Genomic DNA, 18,055 nt, shown 5'->3' with positions numbered 1-18,055 from the left:
GTCCACTTCAAGTTACACCAATGGTTTAATAACCGGCTCAAAAAACTAAAATTTTGCCAATCAGTTCCCACTAGCCATTACAAGCTGACTCGAAGCCCACCACCGAATGTTGCACACTTTCCTAGATCCGCTTTAATATTCAGCAACTGCTTGGAGACTCCCATTAAGTCAATGAGTCAGTAAGTGTAGGGAGCATTGGCTCCATTTTGTAAAGGAGGAATCAAGGACATAGAGAGGTTACATGATGAAATCAAGTTCCCACAGCTGGTGGTACCAGTCTCCGAGGCCAGGTCTCTCCTGGGTGCCCTGCTCCCTGCCAAGGGCACTGCCAAGTCTCTGAGGCCTTACGGGGGACAAGGGCTTCCTCAGGAAACGTGGCACTGAAAGGTGGTTTGTACTTTGAGAGCATCGCGGCTACCCAGAACTGAGTTTCCCCATCAATTAGCTTGATTGTATTAATTTCCGGGGGTCCTGTTAAAACACATATTCCAAGGCCACACCCTTGGATACTTGTTCCACTCCAGAAGTTTGTATTTTTAACAAGCAAGTGCATCTTACAAGATTAGACAAGTTGGAGAAAGTCTGCATTAGGGAAAATTTGTGTCAAAACTCTTGTTAACTTGGGTAAGAAGTGAGAGATGAGACTACGTTTACCACTGTTACATTTATATAGTTTTTCTTCTTAGTTTTAAAACATGATTAAACTTTTAGAATAAATGAGACCCCCCACCCGCCCCCCCCCGCGCCAAATTTGTTTCTAGGGTGAAAAACGCCAGGAAGCTTGCCATCGGGGCTGAAACACAGAGGCTGTTCCGGCATTGGCCATCGGAGGGCACCAGAATGCAGCAAGAACCCAGCCAGCGCGGCGGGGTGAGAAGTTCACGGCTCACCTGGGGGCTCTCCAGGCCCCCAGTGGGGAGGCGGGGAGGGAAAGCTCGGCCCCCCTGGTTCCTGCAGCCCTGCAGGGACCCTGAATTCCAACTCAAGCAGACTGCTCAGCCTCTGATCTCCTCCCGAATCGATCGCAGATGACCGACCGCAGGCCAGGGCAGGGCTGGGCGTGGGCCCGATGCGCTCACCCGGCTCTTCCGGTTCTTCGGTCAGAGCGTGAGCGCGCGCTGCCCGTGCTGCCCAGTCGCTACCTGGCCAGCCGCCTCCCTTTGAGCTCCTAGCTTTTTGGGTCTTTTCTGGCGTGGCCGGAACGCTGGCAGTGTGCTCAGTGGGTAAGTCAATGGACGTTGGAAACAGACTGATTAGCGTCTGAATCACGCTTGGCCTGCAGCTGAACCTTGTGACCTGGACCACAGATGTGACTTCTTTGAGACCCAGTTTCCTCATCGCACAAGGGGGATAATGAGTCCGCCTGACAGAGCTGTTATGCGTATTGAATGCGATGATCTCTGGGAAGTTTTTTAGCACAATGCCCGGTCCATCTTAAGCATTCAAAAAATAGTATTATTATTATTGTCATTATTATTGTGCTAGCCCAAGGGATCTGTGATTGTTCGTATCAGTGAGTTTACGGGTGTCTGCCCCTTATTCCTGATTATCAGGGAACATTAAATTTATTTATTTCTCAAACAAACAAGTATACAGCACTTTCTAGGTGCCAGGCAACTGTTCGAAGTCCTTTACAAACATTAACTCATTTACTCTTCATAACAACGCTTTTGCTCTGATCTCCCCTAAACAGGTCAGGGAACTGAGGCCCAGTGAGGTTAACTGACTTGCTCAAGTTCACCTTGCTATTAAGTGAAAGAGCCAGGATTTCCAGCCATGCAGTGTGACCCAGAGCTAGGGGCCCAGAGTAGGCTAAGCCTCTGAGAAAGGCAGTGAGCTGGAGTAGAAAGAGGCTGGCTGAACCCCCTCTCCTGCACCTACCAGCTGTGTGGTCTGGGCAAGGTTACCCACACAGTCTAGTCTTAAGAATCCTTACCTGTAGAGTGCGGGTAATACACCTACCTTGCTGGGATGTCGTGAGGGTTAGCGATAATGACAAGCTCTTGGTGCCCGGCATGTAGTACATGCTAAAGAAATGGTAGCTATTTCTACCACTGTTGCCTTTAGATTCACTCAAGTTAGGATTAGCACAGAGGTAGCCAGGGCATTGAAGACAAAGGAAATGTGACTGGTTTAGTCCCAGGAAATAGCACCTAGAAAACTGGGTGCCGGCATGGCGAGAGGCCCCTCCCTCGGTGTCCCATCCCCGCCTCCACCAATGAAGGGGCCAGACAGACCGGTGGTGTGGGAGTTGGGAGACTCAGGTTCTAGTTTCAGACCTAAGAGGCTACGGGTCCCCGTGGGGGCATTTAGTTTAACTTATTTCTGCACAAATGAGTTAAACTCTAACGCCCCTTAAGACTCCCAATTCTGTGACGGGGGTCCGTGGGCTTGTCACTCTGCTGAAGGTTTCAGGATCCTCACAGAATTCGACCTCTGCCTGGGGCCCTGTCCCCAAGTGGGAGGGGTGTGTGTGTGAAAAGAGGAAGGTGCGTCCCGGGGAAGCGGCAGCGGGGGAGGAAGGAGGCTGGGCTGGGTGGGAGGACCTGAGTCTAACTCCCCGCCTGGGTTTAATGAGCCCCCGAGCTCTGTGAGGGCTGCTTTTCACCACCTTTCATTTGGTCAGACAGGGGGCTCAATAAATCTTTAGTTCCGTGGACTCCCCTCACGGAATGGTTGAAGGAGAAAGCTTTTTGCAAATGACTGGAAAGCCCTTTGCAAATATAAAGTGCTTATTTAGATGCAAACTAAAAATCCAAGGTGCCTGTGACTCATCTGGTACCTATTGTGCTCGTTGCAGAGACGCGGAGGCTTGCCTGTGTGATGGGTGCCGTTTGAGAGCCACTTAAAGAACTCCCTGGTGAATGAATTTGGTTGCATTATTCCTGGGCTCCTTGCGGAGGACTCGAATTCTCACCGCTTGCTCGGATCTTGTCCTGCTCCTTTGACACTTTCTCAGCCCTCTCCCTGAGCTAGTTCTGACCCAGGATGTGGCGGGAGGGGGCTGGCCTACTGGGAGGCAAGGAGCCAAGGGCGGGTTAGGGGGTTGTGCTCACCCACTCTGCTTTTTACAAAAGAAAAGGCGGCATTAATCCCAACATCCAGAGCTATGCCTACGAATCTAATGACAATGGCATTACTTGCTTTCAAAACCCCTTTTATCATTTCCTTTTCTTTCCTATCTCTTACCACCCTGTTATTACAGATCAGGGCTTCATGACCAAAAAATGCTGAATCCATTTGGTCAAGTTTGTCAGACGGGTGACTAGCATTGTGTGAAGACCAAAGGTCTGCATGAATGACTGCATTTTTAATGAATTGACCAACTATTTGGCATCCCATGAACAGAATTTAATGCTGTGTACTGCAAACTGCTGTGAAGGATAATGGAGACGGCTTTTCCAAGGCCTATTTTCAGTCCTAGAAGAGAAAGGAGGCTCCATTTGAAGTTTGGTGAGGATTGGTTCCTATAGACCTACAGGCCAAGAGGGCTGCATCCTTGTCCTTTGTGGTCTAAGGCAGGACCTGTTCCTCAGGTTGCAGGTAGGTGAATGGTATGCATTCTGGGAGTTCTCCCTGTATGGGACAGAAGCCAGTTCAAGGTTTGTTCTTGTTGGTTGTATCTACTAGGTGGTGCAAGTAGAAGCGTGTGTTAAGCATGACCGCTGCCAACAAAATGGTGCTTTTGTGCAAGTTACAAAAAGATACCCTCTCCTGGCTGGTAAAGGGCACCCTCTCTTGGTTTCCTCAAGGCTTGGCAATGAAGCCCTTGGTCGAATTCAGTTCCCACACTCCAGGGCACAGCCTGCACAGCCTCACCTGCCAGCGGCATGTGTGAGAATGTGTGTGGGTGGAGTGTATAGGCCACACTTTCCAAGATGGTGGAGGGTAGGGTCGGACCTGGAAGGCTGGGAGGGGGCTGTCCCAGAGCCTCTTCTAGAAGCTCTCTTTATACAGTTCTTCCCTCCCTCCTCCAAGGCTGATCTGATCCTACTCCCTCATGTCCTTTCTGAAGGTGCATATTTGTGATATAAGCATTGGCTACCCTCAGGCAGGGACCACCGGATTCAGGATTCAGTTAATATTCCCTTTTTTTTTGGCCGCGCCAGGTGGCTTGCGGAATCTTAGTTCCCTTGCCAGGGACTGAACCTGGGCCCTCGGCAGTGAAAGCGCGGAGCCCTAACCACTGGACCGCCAGGGAAATTCCCTGGTTTAATATTCCTTGTTCAAAGCTCTGTAATAGGCACAGCAGGGAGATTCACAGGTAATGAGGAATTAGGATGATATAATAGTTTGGGGTGGTGGAGGTGATGCTATAGCAAACCAGATGCAGTCTGTTACTTCTGTAAATGATATATTTCTGAGAGCATGTACTAAAACATGTACTAAATGTTCGGAAATCACACAAAAGACTTAGATGTTATTGGAGGAATTCTGTTCTCAGAGAGCTAAAAATATTATAAAATCACTAACTATCCCTTCACTTTTTAACAGCTTTATCAAGATATAATTTGCATACCACACAATTCATCTAAGTATACAACTCAATGTGGATTTTTTTGGTATATTTACAGTTATGCAACTGTATCCCTTTATTTTTAACACATTCTTTAATGGTATTAGTTTCAGCATTATGGACACGTTCTTTAATTTTCCTTCTCAGGCTAGCCAATCAAGTAATAAAAGTCAAGTGATAGCCAAGCAAATGATAAAAGTCAAAGCCCACCGAGTTGTCTGGTTGGGTTTGCAGTATCACTAGAGGATAGGGTTTTCATGCCCATTCTTTGGTTACACACATGCAAGGAAGTTTAGGGCTGTTGATACAGAGGGCACAACAGTGGGTCACATGAATGTCACACTTGGGGACGTGAGGAGGACGTGTATTAGGACTCCTGCAAAGGGAGCCTGGAGATGCCACAGATGGTTACAGAGGAAGCACTGTGAGAGTACAGGGATGACTGAATTAAGCTGTAGACATTTGGAAGGGCTTCACGGAAAAGGGGGGCCAGTGTGATCGGCCTTGGAGCACGAGAGGGCTAGAGGGCAACCCAGAAAGAGATGAGATTGAAAAACTAACGTGAGGCCATATTGTGGAAAACTTTGAATCTTAGGCTGTGAAGGTAACTTCAGTTTTTATTCCACAGGCCAGGGAGACACTGAAGGGTTTTGAGTAGGGCAATAGACATTCGGGCTTTACTTTTGGGGGAATAATTCTGAGAGTGGTTGAAGGGCCAATTAGGAGGCTGTGGCAGAAGTCTAGGTGGGAAGTCATAGGAGCCCCAAATAAGCAGGTGAGGTAAGAAGGGAAAGATGGGTCACATTTAGAAAGCATTTCAGAAATAGAGTCTGTAAGCGTTGATTGCTTAGATGTGGGAGATGAGGAAGAGAAAGGTGTTGAACAAAATCCAAGTTTTCGGAAGAATGATGTTGTCAGTAAGAGATCATCAAGTCAAGATGGTTTGGTGCTGTGATGGTTTGATGGTTTGGTTTTTAACATGTTGCCTTGTAGGAGCCAGTGGTATATCCAGGAAGTAATGTGGTCTGGATATCAGGGGAGAAATTAGGGGAGAGGCTGGAGATTTGAGGAGCCTTAGCACAAAGCCTAAGATTGTTAGCTTGGAGTCAGATAGACATGAATTCAAATCCTGGCACTGCTTCTTCTCAGCTGTGTGACTGTGCAAATTCCTTAATTAGTCTAAGAAGCTGGAAATGAAGACAGTAATAGTACCTGAGAGTTGTTGTGAAGAGGAAACGAGTTAAGGCTTTGCTGTTGGAGCTATGGAGTGGATGGATAATATTCCTGGGAGAGACTGTAGGAAAAGAAGAGGTGGATGGGGACTTGGAGAAGGGGAGATTGGAGGCTCTTTTTTTTTTTTTTTTTTTGCGGTACGCGGGCCTCTCACTGCCGTGGCCTCTCCCGTTGCGGAGCACAGGCTCCGGACGCACAGGCTCAGCGGCCATGGCTCACGGGCCCAGCCGCTCCGCGGCATGTGGGATCTTTCCGGACCGGGGCACGAACCCGTGTCCATCAGCAGGCGGACTCTCAACCACTGCGCCACCAGGGAAGCCCTAGATTGGAGGCTCTTGACTGGCAACAGGGGCCATAAGCTCGAAAGCGACTTCCTTTCCCCAGGGCGCTCAGTGTCCTTGGAAAGCCATGGCAGATGTCCTTGGAGCCATGGCAGATCTAAGACTCAGGGAGGGGAAAGGGAAAGAGGAGAGGAAACTGAAAGAGAGGGGAAGAGAGGAACAGAGGTCCCCAGAGCCGAGGCGGTACACTCTTAAGGATAGAGAATGATGTTACTCCGGTGGAACACACAAAGGCTCTAGTCAAAATCACAGAACTCCACTCCAGCAACCAAAAGGCAATTCTACAAAACATTGTTCTTTACTTGTTTTTCTTAAACTCTATGAAGGAAATAAATAAATAGGGCACAGCCACATTTTCTAAAATTACCATTCTCCGCTCCTCTCTCCCTCCTCACAGGTACTCCCAAGCTCCCAAGCTTTTCTCTCCCCTCTCTGTCTTTTGCCCCTGCTCTATCTCCCTCCCTTTACCAAAACACAATAACAACAGGAACAGTCTCTCCTAACTGTGTCAGCTCATCTCACCTCTTTGTCCCCCTCACCTTTTCTCCCCACAAAAAATTAGGAATCACAAAAGCCCCAAGGGTGGTGGAAAAGCAAAACCAGAATCCTCTGGGGGAAAGGAAAGCTTATAGGATAGTTATTTCTCTCCTGTCACGGGAGTTTCCTCTCACCTACAAACCATCGCTTAAAAGAAAAAGAGAGAAAAGAAAATGTCCCAGAGTTAAGTTGTACATGGTAGTGACCCCAGTGCCATCAGATGCAAAGCCTGTGCCTTGAATATAGCAAGAGCAGCTTCCCTAGGTGGTTTCCCCCACCACCTGACCTAGGCCACCTCTCTCCTAAGTCTGGAAGGGAAGCCCAGCCTTACCTGTCGATGCTGATGGCACAGAGGTTTAGGATGCTGGCTGTACACATCATGACATCCAGAGTGACGAAAACATCACAGCAAACTCGGCTGAAATTCCAGACTCCGCCTGTCACCTGGGTGTCAGAGACAAGGATGTCAGTGTTTCCCCCCAGCGAAGAGACAGCAACCCACTCGACTCTACCACCTTCCCTAGGCTGCCCTGCACAGACGGAGACATGCCCACCCTGTTGGTACAATATCATTACCAAGGGTAGGTAGGCATCGAGGGACTGTCAGGCTGCCCAAGACTGGTTGCCCAAGAAAGGACAAATCCATGTTAGTGCTGGAAGGGATCTTCCAAATCAATTAGTCCAGCATTTCTCAAAGTGTGGTCCACAGCGGGGTGCTCATTAAAGATGTAGATTTCTGAACCCTTCCTTAGACCTCCTGAGTCACAGTCTCTGGATCTGGGGCCCATGAATCTTTGTTTTTAAATAAATAAATCCCACTGTCTCCCATCACACCAAGGTCTGTGAATTGCTGATCTGGTTCAAACTCAGGAGGCAACTAAAGGTCATCGTGGTTAAGTGATACGCCCATAGATGCACAGCTGGGAGTAAAAGAATTTGGGTGACTGCCAGATGTGTGCACCGTGCCAAAACTGCCTCTCTGAAGCCCTACCCCCAGTGGAGAGCTCACCATATACCAGGAAATAAACTGAGAACACATTTTTCATCAAACTTACCTCCAAAATGAAAATCTGTCTGGCTTCCGGTTTTGAAGCTTTAACAACATCTATAAGAGCCTATGTAAAATAAATTCGTGCTGGTGTGCCTGCCTTCGTCACCATGGTCCCACTCACCAAGAGGTCAGGGGGAAGGTGTGTCCAGGGCATTGGAAAGGGGCCCAGATCCTCTTTACTATTCACGGAATCACTGAGGATGGTTCTGACCTCACGCATTTACACATGTTTTCCAAGCTCCATAACTCCTCCGAGTAACACTTATAAGTAAGTCAGGAATTTAGGTAATTTAAGTGATATTCTAGCACGTTTCTATTTTCTTTAAAAATTTTTTTACATTACCTAATTGAGCCAGAGAGATATGCTAGGGAGATTATCACTTTCATCCACAAATGCCACTCTTGGGGCCCCGAGGCTTTTGTGCATTTGTCAGCTTCCCGCCCTTGGGGCTGCCATTCTTGGGCACCATGGTTCTCAAGGGGAAACCTGTGAAGCTTTGTACCCCAGGCTATAGCTGGGTGTTCATGTTATCTCTGCTGGGCAGGCCCAATGGCTATTCAAGAGAAAAGGGAGTGAAACATAGGTACAGTAGCCTCTGAAGTAGGTTCTCAAGGAAAAAAGCTACAAAAAATAGTGCATGAAGATGCTGTTGGCCCTCTGTCTAATTTTTCTCATCCAAGATGCTGGTTATATCACCAGGCCACTTGACTATACATCATTGTTTTATGGCACTAATGCAAGTTCCTGAAAGGCTCGCTCTCTTTCCCCTTCCCTACTAATTTCTTTCCCCTTAGATTTATTTCCTTTTCAGCATTTGATCTTTTCCCTATATTTGGTCATTTCCAAGCTCTACTATGAGAAACTCTGACCGAAAATATTTTGTTTAAAAGCAACAATGAAAAGTTCAAACTAGGGTTGAAATCATCATTTTTGTTCATTTAGTTGTGGATTTACTTTCTCTCTTTTAGTCCAACCATTTGGCTCTATGTAAATAAAAGCTTAATATGAATTTTAAAGGAATTCTGAGAATGAAAACTTTTTTAAAGGGACATGTATAGTCATAACACAATGAGAGGAACAAGGATAATAGAAGATGGTTTTGCTCAATCCATAGGACAGTTGTAAGCTGTAAAAGCTTCTTGCAAAAGGTGAAATTTGTATACTAAATCTCTTTTAACATATGTTTACTATGCAATTTACGTCTTAAATTGGGGAAAACCACTTTTTTTTTTTTTGCAAAATTGTGAATGCCTGTTTGTGTACATATGTTGGGGGACAGTGTAGGTGAGAGAGGATCATTAGAACAATAGAAAACTGCAGGCTTGCTGGATGTCCTGTTTGTTCGTTCATTTGTTTGCTCATTTGTCCATTCATTCATTCATAAAACAAGTACCGTGAAACTCCTAATACTTAGTTCATTGGAGGAGGGTATGTTATGTGCTTTAAATTTTTAAAAAAAATTTATTTAAATTATTTATTTTTGACTGTGTTGGGTCTTCATTGCTGCGCGTGGGCTTTCTCTAGTTGCGGTGAGCAGAGGCTACTCTTCATTGCGAGTGTGTGGGCTTCTCATTGCACTGGCTTCTCTTGTTGTGGAGCACAGGCTCTAGGCGTGCGGGCTTCAGTAGTCATGGCTTACGGGCTCTAGAGCGCAGGCTCAGTAGTTGTGGCGCACGGGCTTAGTTGCTCTGCGGTATGTGGGATCTTACCAGCCCAGGGCTCAAACCTGTGTCCCCTGTATCGGCAGGCAGATTCTTAACCATTGCACCACCAGGGAAGCCCTGTTACGTGTTTTAAGAGGTTTTTAAAAAAGATCTTCAGGCCCTGTTCTTGAAGAGAACTGCAGAAGCAAGCCATTCTTAAATAAAGTAACTAGAGATCATCATGAGATCCTAATATCATTAATACAAGCTAACATTTATTGAGAACTCAATCTATGTGTGTCACCAACCCATATGACCCATTCCAGAAAGTTCTCTAACTTTGAAACATTGATTCTGATAACTTGATACCTGAATTTTTTAAAACTGTATATGCTCTTAAAGCTTTTTAAAGACAAATTATACACTTATTTGATAGGAGATTAAATGACTGCAACTTAGTCAACCTGATAGGAGCAGGGACTTTTACTTGTTTGCTGCTGCATCCAGGCTCCTAGAGCAATGCCCAGCCTGCAAGTATATTCTGACAGAAGGAATGGTCTCTGACATAATCTGTGTTAATACTAATAATTACCGATGTCTGAACTTTACATACATGGCCTCTATTGCTGATTATGGTCCTGTGAGAGAGGACTATTGTTATCTTCATTGCAGGGAAAGAAACTAAAGCTTGGGGAGGTTCAGTACCTTGCCCAGAGAGGCATGGCTATAGAGGCAGGTGGGGCACTGGAATGTAGGTTGTTACACACCTGTGGTGTGGGGGTGTCAGGCGAGGAAGGGGCAGCTGTTGGAAAGGGATGGAAGTGGGTGGCCACAAGGGAGAAGGAGAAAACCTTGTACCATCAAGGATTTTTGTGTGACAGACCGCATCAACCCCCTTCTAGGGAATGAGACGCCTCCTTCTGATTGCTCGTATCCCAGGGTTGTAGAAAAACAGCGCAAAACAGTGGGGGCTACTGACCTTGGGGCCTAGTGAAAGTATGTACCTGGCAGATTTCTTTGGTCCCTGGTTTCTTGAGCCCCTAAGGACCAAAGCCCTCAAGCTGCCCTCTGGCTTCCAGGCCCCCACTGTGCTACCCCATTCTGGCTCTCCTCTCATCCTGTCTCCAACTCTGCCAGCAAAATCCCCATTCACTCCTTGATCTCAGCTAAGTGTCAAGAAGAAAACAACCTGATTAGCTAATTTAAGTAATTCCCGCTAAGGTGCCATCACTTGGTTTTCCCTAATTGGTGGGATGTGTAATGGAAACACTTAAGTCCTCCACGCCAAGTAAATAATAGTGAAAGATCAATAAAGAGCTGAAAGGGCCAAGAACATGCTAAGTAACTATTACAGCAACCAAATGAGGTAAATGTTCTTTCCAATTTATAGATAAAGAAATGGAGTCTGAGAGGGGTTGAATAATTTGCCTAAGGACACATAGCTAGTAAAAGTAGCTGGGGGCTTCCCTGGTGGCGCAGTGGTTGAGAGTCCACCTGCCGATGCAGGGGACACGGGTTAGTGCCCCTGTCCGGGAAGATCCCACATGCCGCCGAGCGGCTGGGCCTGTGAGCCATGGCTGCTGAGCCTGCGCGTCCGGAGCCTGTGCTCTGCAACAGGAGAGGCCACAACAGTGAGAGGCCCATGTACAGCAAAAAAAAAAAAAAAAAAAAAAAAGTAGCTGGAATTTCAAACCCTTAATATCAACCATTACTCTGTTTTGCCTCTCAGAGGTCAGCACCCCGACACGCTGCTTCTGGGAAGTGTACAGTTTAACTCCATTCTCATATCATAGGAGGGAGAAGAGTTGGCATTGGTCCGTCTACCCACCCACATAGCCGGTGTTCACTGAGGGCCCATTATAGGGCTGATACCTTGCTGGGGTGGGTGTACTGAAATGAATTAAACCTGTTTTTGTTCCCAGGGCCTCAGAATATAGTATCTGTGTGTTAGGGGGAGTCATGTGTGAATGGGAAGGGATGAACTGAGGGCCCAGGAGATGGACGCTAAGAAAATAACTATGATACAGTATGATAAGTGCTGACAGTGAGATGAGTACTACAGAGTGTTGGGAGAACATGAAAGGTAAAGTGATTTTTGAAATTAAAGGAGAAGCAAAGCAAAGCAAAAAAAAAAAATCTGATTGATTTAAGGCTTTTTAGAAACATGATTCTACCTTCTTCCTAAATTTTAATGAATAAAACTCACTTTGGAATTAAACAGCGGCCAGATGGTGTTACTCTCACTTGCTAATGAATATAACTAACTCCCTTTGGCAATACAGAAGGTGGGAGAAGCAAGAGTGTCTTCAGGTACTGAAGTTGGCTATTGATTTTCAACAGACACAGCCTAAGGCAGCATTTCCCAAATTTTCTGATAAGGCAGCAGTTCCCAAATCACCTGAGGCTCTTGTTAAAATGATTCTTAGGCCCTACTCAGAATAATGTCCCTCCAGTGATTTTTGCTGCCTGGGAGGGTTGGGAAATGCTGGCTCTAGGGGGTGTGGGGGCATGACTTTGTCCCTAAAGAATATATATATAGATATAGATATCTATATCTATATCTATATCTATATCTATATCTATATCTATATCTGAGTCACTTTGCTGTACAGCAGAAATGAACACAAATTGTAAATCAACTGTACTTTAGTAAATTTAAAAAATATATATATATTAAAAAAGAAAGAGGGCTTCCCTGGTGGCGCAGTGGTTGAGAGTCTGCCTGCCGATGCAGGGGACATGGGTTCGTGCCCCGGTCTGGGAGGATCCCACGTGCCGCGGAGCGGCTGGGCCCGTGAGCCAGCTGAGCCTGCGCGTCCGGAGCCTGTGCTCCGCAACGGGAGAGGCCACAGCAGTGAGAGGCCCATGTACCACAAAAAAAAAAAAAAAAAAAAAAGAAAGAAAGAAATGGTTGTCCCTAGAGCCCCTGAAGCATTCTTTATCCCTTGGATGCCTTTGGCCTCATAGTTCCTTCTCAGAAGAATGTTTTTAAATGCATGAAATAAAATACAGTGGATCACAAAGGATAGTGATTATATCAAAATATAGTTACCAAAGTTTTTTTTAAAAAAATATGTGATTCTTTAAGAATGCACTAAATGACAAGACCTAGTAGTTTCGAAGCACTGATGAGTGTAAATGGTATTAGGGGTCTGCAAAAACTGTAATGCGATTTGAAAATATAAATATCTGTGATTTCCACCGGGGACGCTAAGGATTTCTTCTGCTGTGGGTTGATGCTGACATTCATAATTGAAGGAAGTGCTTAATTTCGGTTTAGTGAAAATAAAGAAGTAATTTTATTTATATCCAAGTTGATGGACTCCTCAGGTTAAGAACTCCTTTTCTAAGGGATGGATTTTTAGTTGTTTGTGGGAGATATCCAAGGAGCAAAGATGGAATTACTTCTCTAATTAACCTCTTCATTCCATTTTTGTTTGCCACATTTGAAATCCTTTTTTTTCTTCCTCCCTCCCTCCCTCCCTCCCTCCTTCTTTCCTTCCTTCCTCCTTTTCTTTTTTTTTTTTTTGCAGGAGGGGATTGCTGTGGGACAAAATAGGGTACTAAATAAGGATTTTTCACTTCTCTGAATCCCAATTTCCTCATCTGTGAAATGGGGTTTTTACAGTTTAGTGGTTCCTACCTGTCAGTTTGTAGCAGATGGCCAGCTGGCTGCACAAATCAGCTGGGGTGGGAATGGGCCTGGGACTAAGGGCTTGTTACAGTTGCTATAGACTTTCAGGACCACCCCTAGAAGTTCCGGTTTGGTAGATCTGGGGTACACCCATCAGTCTGTATTTTGAACAAGCAGCTCCCCATCATAAAGGTTTAGCTCAAAGTTTAGGTTCATGAGAGTCATGGAGGAGCTCTTTTAAAGTGCAGACCCTGAGGCCCATGCCCACAGAGAATCCCGGTCACTGGGATGTGGCCAGAAATTTCTTGAGGTTGGATCATACTTTAGAAATGACGGCAGAAATACTCTCCAAGCCCTTCCAGCTTTCACAGTCTATGACTTCCAGAAAAATCCAGACTTTGGTGAAGAGACTGTGAGAACCCCCTGCTTTTGTTTTCCAGTAGGGAGCTTTTAAATTGCTATCATCTGGGGTTTTTTGAACAATCGTAAAATTCTTCTCAAAAAAGTCTTTATTTTTAATAATCAATATCATTACGAGTCCAAAGGCACCTGTCTCCCAAAACAGCACTGCTTCTTCCTGCCATCATTCTCTGACCTTCGATCAGGCTCTCTATGGCGAGTTTCCCTGCCTGAACCCACTTGGCACTCTTTTGCTTGTTTATATTCCCTAACCCTCAAATCTTTTCTCCAGTCCACACTGGGACCCAAGTACTCTGACTTTAGTATTCTAGATGTCCCCCTGGTTGCTTACGCTGCCTTTCTGCCCTGATACAAGTGTATTAAACATCACAAAAGGTGCTTAACCGAGTGGAACAAAATGGAATGTTGGTGCTTAGAGAGGGAGCTCCAAACAGATTGCAGCTTCTAGAGCAGGAAATTAAAAACTTGAGAGCGAATCTGAGATAGAACTCTTTGGTACAGAACAGAAAAGAGTTTTCATGAAAATGCTGCAAACTGAATTACAGAGATGGCCAGACCAGGGCTCTCTGGAATATAATTTACTCTGAGGTCACCTGCATGGCTCTTGTCCTCAACTTCTCTGCTAGGCCTGAGGACTGAGGAAACTGAAGAAGGTCAGTGACGGGCCCCCGCTAGTCCCTTTTAATATATTGTCCAGGCCCAGTCTTCTGTGTACCTTCATGATGAGAATGGTACCAGCGAAGGCCACTGTGGTGCATACTTGCTGACTGTCTTCTCTCCTCTTTCCAATAGTCCTTGGATTCCACTGGGAATCCCTGAGATTCCTGAGCAGTTGATGTGGTCTATGGAAGGTACACATAACCTATGCTAAACTGACTATTCTATTCAGTGATTAGTTCAGAGAAAATTGTGTGCCATAAGCCAGTCCAATCCACGTACATCTTGACACTTCTACTAGAAATTCTGGGACATGGATTTTCTCTTTTGCTGTGAATGGTGTGGTGCACACCTGTGAGGTCTACAGCTTACCCTTTGCCTGTGGATAAGGTCAGTATATGGAAGAAGACAGAGCTGAGAGAACTGTAGAGAAATGGAGCTGGAGCCCTGTTCAAATTGTGCCTGCAGCCCACCCTACCACAGGACTTTTATTTTTTTGTGGTACGCGGGCCTCTCACCGTTGCGGCCTCTCCCGTTGCAGAGCACAGGCTCTGGGCGCGCAGGCTCAGCGGCCATGGCTCACAGGCCCAGCTGCTCTGCGGCACGTGGGATCTTCCCGGACCAGGGCACGAACCCGCGTCCCCTGCATCGGCAGGCGGACTCTCAACAACTGCATCACCAGGGAAGCCCCCACAGGACTTTTAAACTTGCTGACATGAGAGCCAATGCATTCTGTTCATTGTTTAAGTCAATCGGAGTTAAGGTTTCTTTTACTTAACAATAAAATTGTCTAAACTGAGATATTTATAGATCACACTTTTTAGTTATCGAAGCATTTTTTTCAGTTGATGACAGTTGAGCCTAAATCAACCTTGTGAGGTAGGGAAAGTGTAGTTGTCACTTTCATTTTATTCATTTAACTCCACGCCTTCTGACTCCCAATTCTGAGTCTTTCTCACAGCACAACCTTGCATCAGAATAACATTCATCCCAGTGATTCCAGAAGAAGCACAAAGTTATATGACATTTTATTGCCTACATCACCCCCACATCTTTTTTAATAAAACCCACATTTTCACTTTTCCTTTTCTATCCTCCCTTGCATCTAAAAGTGGCCTTATATTCCAGGTGTAGCCAAATGCAGTTCCTTAGGGAGATGCTTCAAGCCACTCCAGGGAAAGGGCTTTTATTTACTTGTTCTTTTTCTGCCGTCCCCACCCATCCTATTTTTGAGTATGGCCGTGATGCTTGGGGCTATGGCAGCCCTCTTGTGAGTAGCATGAGGAAGTGAGTTTGCCAAGGATGATGAACAGAAAGAATGGGAGTCTGGTCCTTGATGACACCTGAAGCAGCTGAACCAATACCAACAGAACTCCTTCCTCCAGAATTCTGTTTATGTGAGAAAAGGAACTCCTATTTGTTTAAGCCACAGTGAGTCAAATTTTCCAATATTTACAGTCAAAACATTCATAACTCATATATACTGGTGTCTGTCATGATGAGCCAGTTTTCCTCTGAAGGAAGGGGTCTGGCCAATGTGAGCCAATATTCCCTTCAAACAAGATGGATAGATTCAAATCAAAGCACAGGAAGCTGGGAACTTGACAGCTAATTTGGCCCCCTCATGGTGTTCTTACGTTTGTTCTGTCCTCCTGGGGGCCCTCAAACCTCCAGCAGTCTCTGTGGTCAACACTGCATCCTTTCCTCTTTTCAAGGGAGCTCTTTGGTATGATCTTCTAATTACTAGACCAGCTACTCATCATTAGGACAAGTTAGTGAGAGTAACACTTTTTGCTCTTCTCTGAGACATGTGAATTTATGTATTCATGATCACTTTAAGAGCTCAAAGTGCTCTTTTCTCTCGTTAAAGCACCCAGTCTACTTCTGAGGTCCACAGAAAGCAGGCAGGCATTTAAGACTAAGGGAAATATACAGACTGGGGTGGGATAGGGAGACCTGATCCTTTGGAATAGAGCCTTCTATTATCTTAACTGGTTGTCTGTTAATGATGGCTACCTAACGTCATATTCTGTCTTTTATTGAGACAGACCCTTAGTTGACTGTTGGGGAAAGTGACGTAGAGATACTAAGCTGCAATTACTAGAGCCTTGAAGCAAGTGGGTAGGACCAAAAAGAGGTCACAAAGCCCATTTCCCAGTGGAGAGATGTCTCTGCTCCCTCACATCTTTTTTGTATGATTTTAAACTTATGTGACCATACTCTTGATTACTGAACACCTACCTGTTATAAACAACCTGTTGGACAGAGGGCATCTTGGTTTTAATGAGGGAAAACAAGAGCTCCAGCAGAGCTCTTCTCACAGGGGAAAACCCATAGATACAACCTGCAGAGAGTCCACTAAGGCCTTTCGCAAGATTTCATGCTGGCCCTCTGTTGCTCAGTTGCTCCTCTATGCTTAGCAGTAGAGTGGACGTACCACCCATACTGGCAGGTGTGGCTAGAAGGGGATGCCAGGGGTATCTAGTGTGAGAAGGTCACAGTGTCCATCTCCTATACCCGTATATACAGAGGTTTTCCAATATAATCCATTCAGAGTCCTGGAAGCAATCACAAATGGACAGCAAATGAGTGCCCTGAGTGCACAGACACCAAAAGCCTGGTTTTATTTCAGAGGCCATTAAAATGCTTATCAGAGTGAAGGTTCTCTTCCTGCCTTTCTTTCTGACATTCATCCTCTGGCAGACATAAGAATCCTTGTAATGTATAGGGATGGACAGAAACACTTTTGAGGAGGGTGTGGTGATGTTCTGAATCATTGACTAATCCATCCACACTGGGTTGTAGCACCTAAAGTCTGCCTCACTCTTGAACAGAAATATCATATACTTCTAACTCCTTTTCAGTATCCTTATTAAAAAATAAAATAAAAGCAAATAGTTCATTGTAACAATAGATGTAGCTGCAGATGGTATAAGCAGGAATGGCCCATCTAATGCATACATTGCAGACCAGATTCATTTAATCATTCATACATCAAATATTTATTTAGTACATATTATGTGCCAGGTAGTATGTTTGGACTACAGGGAAAAAAAGAACAAAGACATAGCTTCTGACTTCAAGGATGTCTCGGCCTAATTGGGTTGACAGAAAGGTCAAGATAATTACAAGACCCTTTGACATCAAGATAATCCTAACTGGGAAAAATTAACGCATATTTTTTTTCTCTGAGTATTCCCTTAGGCTTTAAATCTATCCCAATCAGCCTAGTTGTTTTTATTCTTTTCCTTTCCTTTTCTATCTCCTTGATTTCTTTCCTTAATGTCTCCCCATTGAGATCATAAGTCTAATTTTAGTTCCCAGTCATTCTTTAATATGGTTACTCGCCTAAGCAGTCTATGTTCGAGGTTTTTGTTCTCCTGTGATATGTCATACTTAATTAACTGTCATCTTCACTATTAATATTAACTGAGATATTAATTTGATGAATTTTAATTTCTCTTAATCATGGCATCATTTTGAGCCTTCATTGGATACCTTTTTAGAATGATACACAGTGCAGAGGAGAAATATTAATAGGATATTAAGGGTTTAAAAAAAACTCTTTAGTAATTGCATGTTTTCCTGGTAGGAATATCTGTTTCTTGAACAGGTGTAGGCACCCTGATTTCCTTGTTAGCAAATGGATGTTTTGTCTTGATCACCTCCTGACTCTGTTTTGCACTTTCAAATGAAAATACTTTCAAATTTAAGAAATGTTTCTCTCCGGCAGAATTCTCCAGGGTCTGCTGCATTATCTAACTGGTGAGGGAGGCACCAAAAATATAAATTTGGTCTTTTCCTTTGGAAGCGGAGTCTGCGGAGAGCTGGTACCCAGGAGGAAAATGCTGAGTCCGAGGGCAACTGAACCATCAGAAGTCTGATCTACCTGCAGACTGTTCCTGCTCTCTTTTCCTCTCATTCAGTTAAAAAAGAAAATTGTTTTTTTAAAAATTAATTCCTCTGCCCCTACATGCCTCCTGCACATCGCCACCCCTATATACATTGAAACACTGATGAGG

General features: G+C 45.0%; 1 protein-coding gene across 2 annotated transcripts in view; it reads right to left on the bottom strand.

The window, feature by feature from the left end:
• The window catches only part of DRD3 (dopamine receptor D3), a 36,266-nt gene that overhangs the window by 17,581 nt on the left and 630 nt on the right, over positions 1-18,055 (bottom strand). For both annotated transcript variants that reach the window (XM_004272040.1, XM_004272041.1), the window contains exon 2: positions 6,959-7,071. In XM_004272040.1, coding sequence (XP_004272088.1) covers positions 6,959-7,071 — 113 coding nt within the window. The remainder of the gene's footprint in view (positions 1-6,958; positions 7,072-18,055) is intronic.

This window comes from Orcinus orca, chromosome 5, assembly GCF_937001465.1.
Source record: "Orcinus orca chromosome 5, mOrcOrc1.1, whole genome shotgun sequence".
Classification (NCBI taxonomy): domain Eukaryota; kingdom Metazoa; phylum Chordata; class Mammalia; order Artiodactyla; family Delphinidae; genus Orcinus; species Orcinus orca.
The sequence above is the reverse complement of the archived record's forward strand: the minus strand, read 5'-3'. Positions and strand labels throughout refer to the sequence as shown.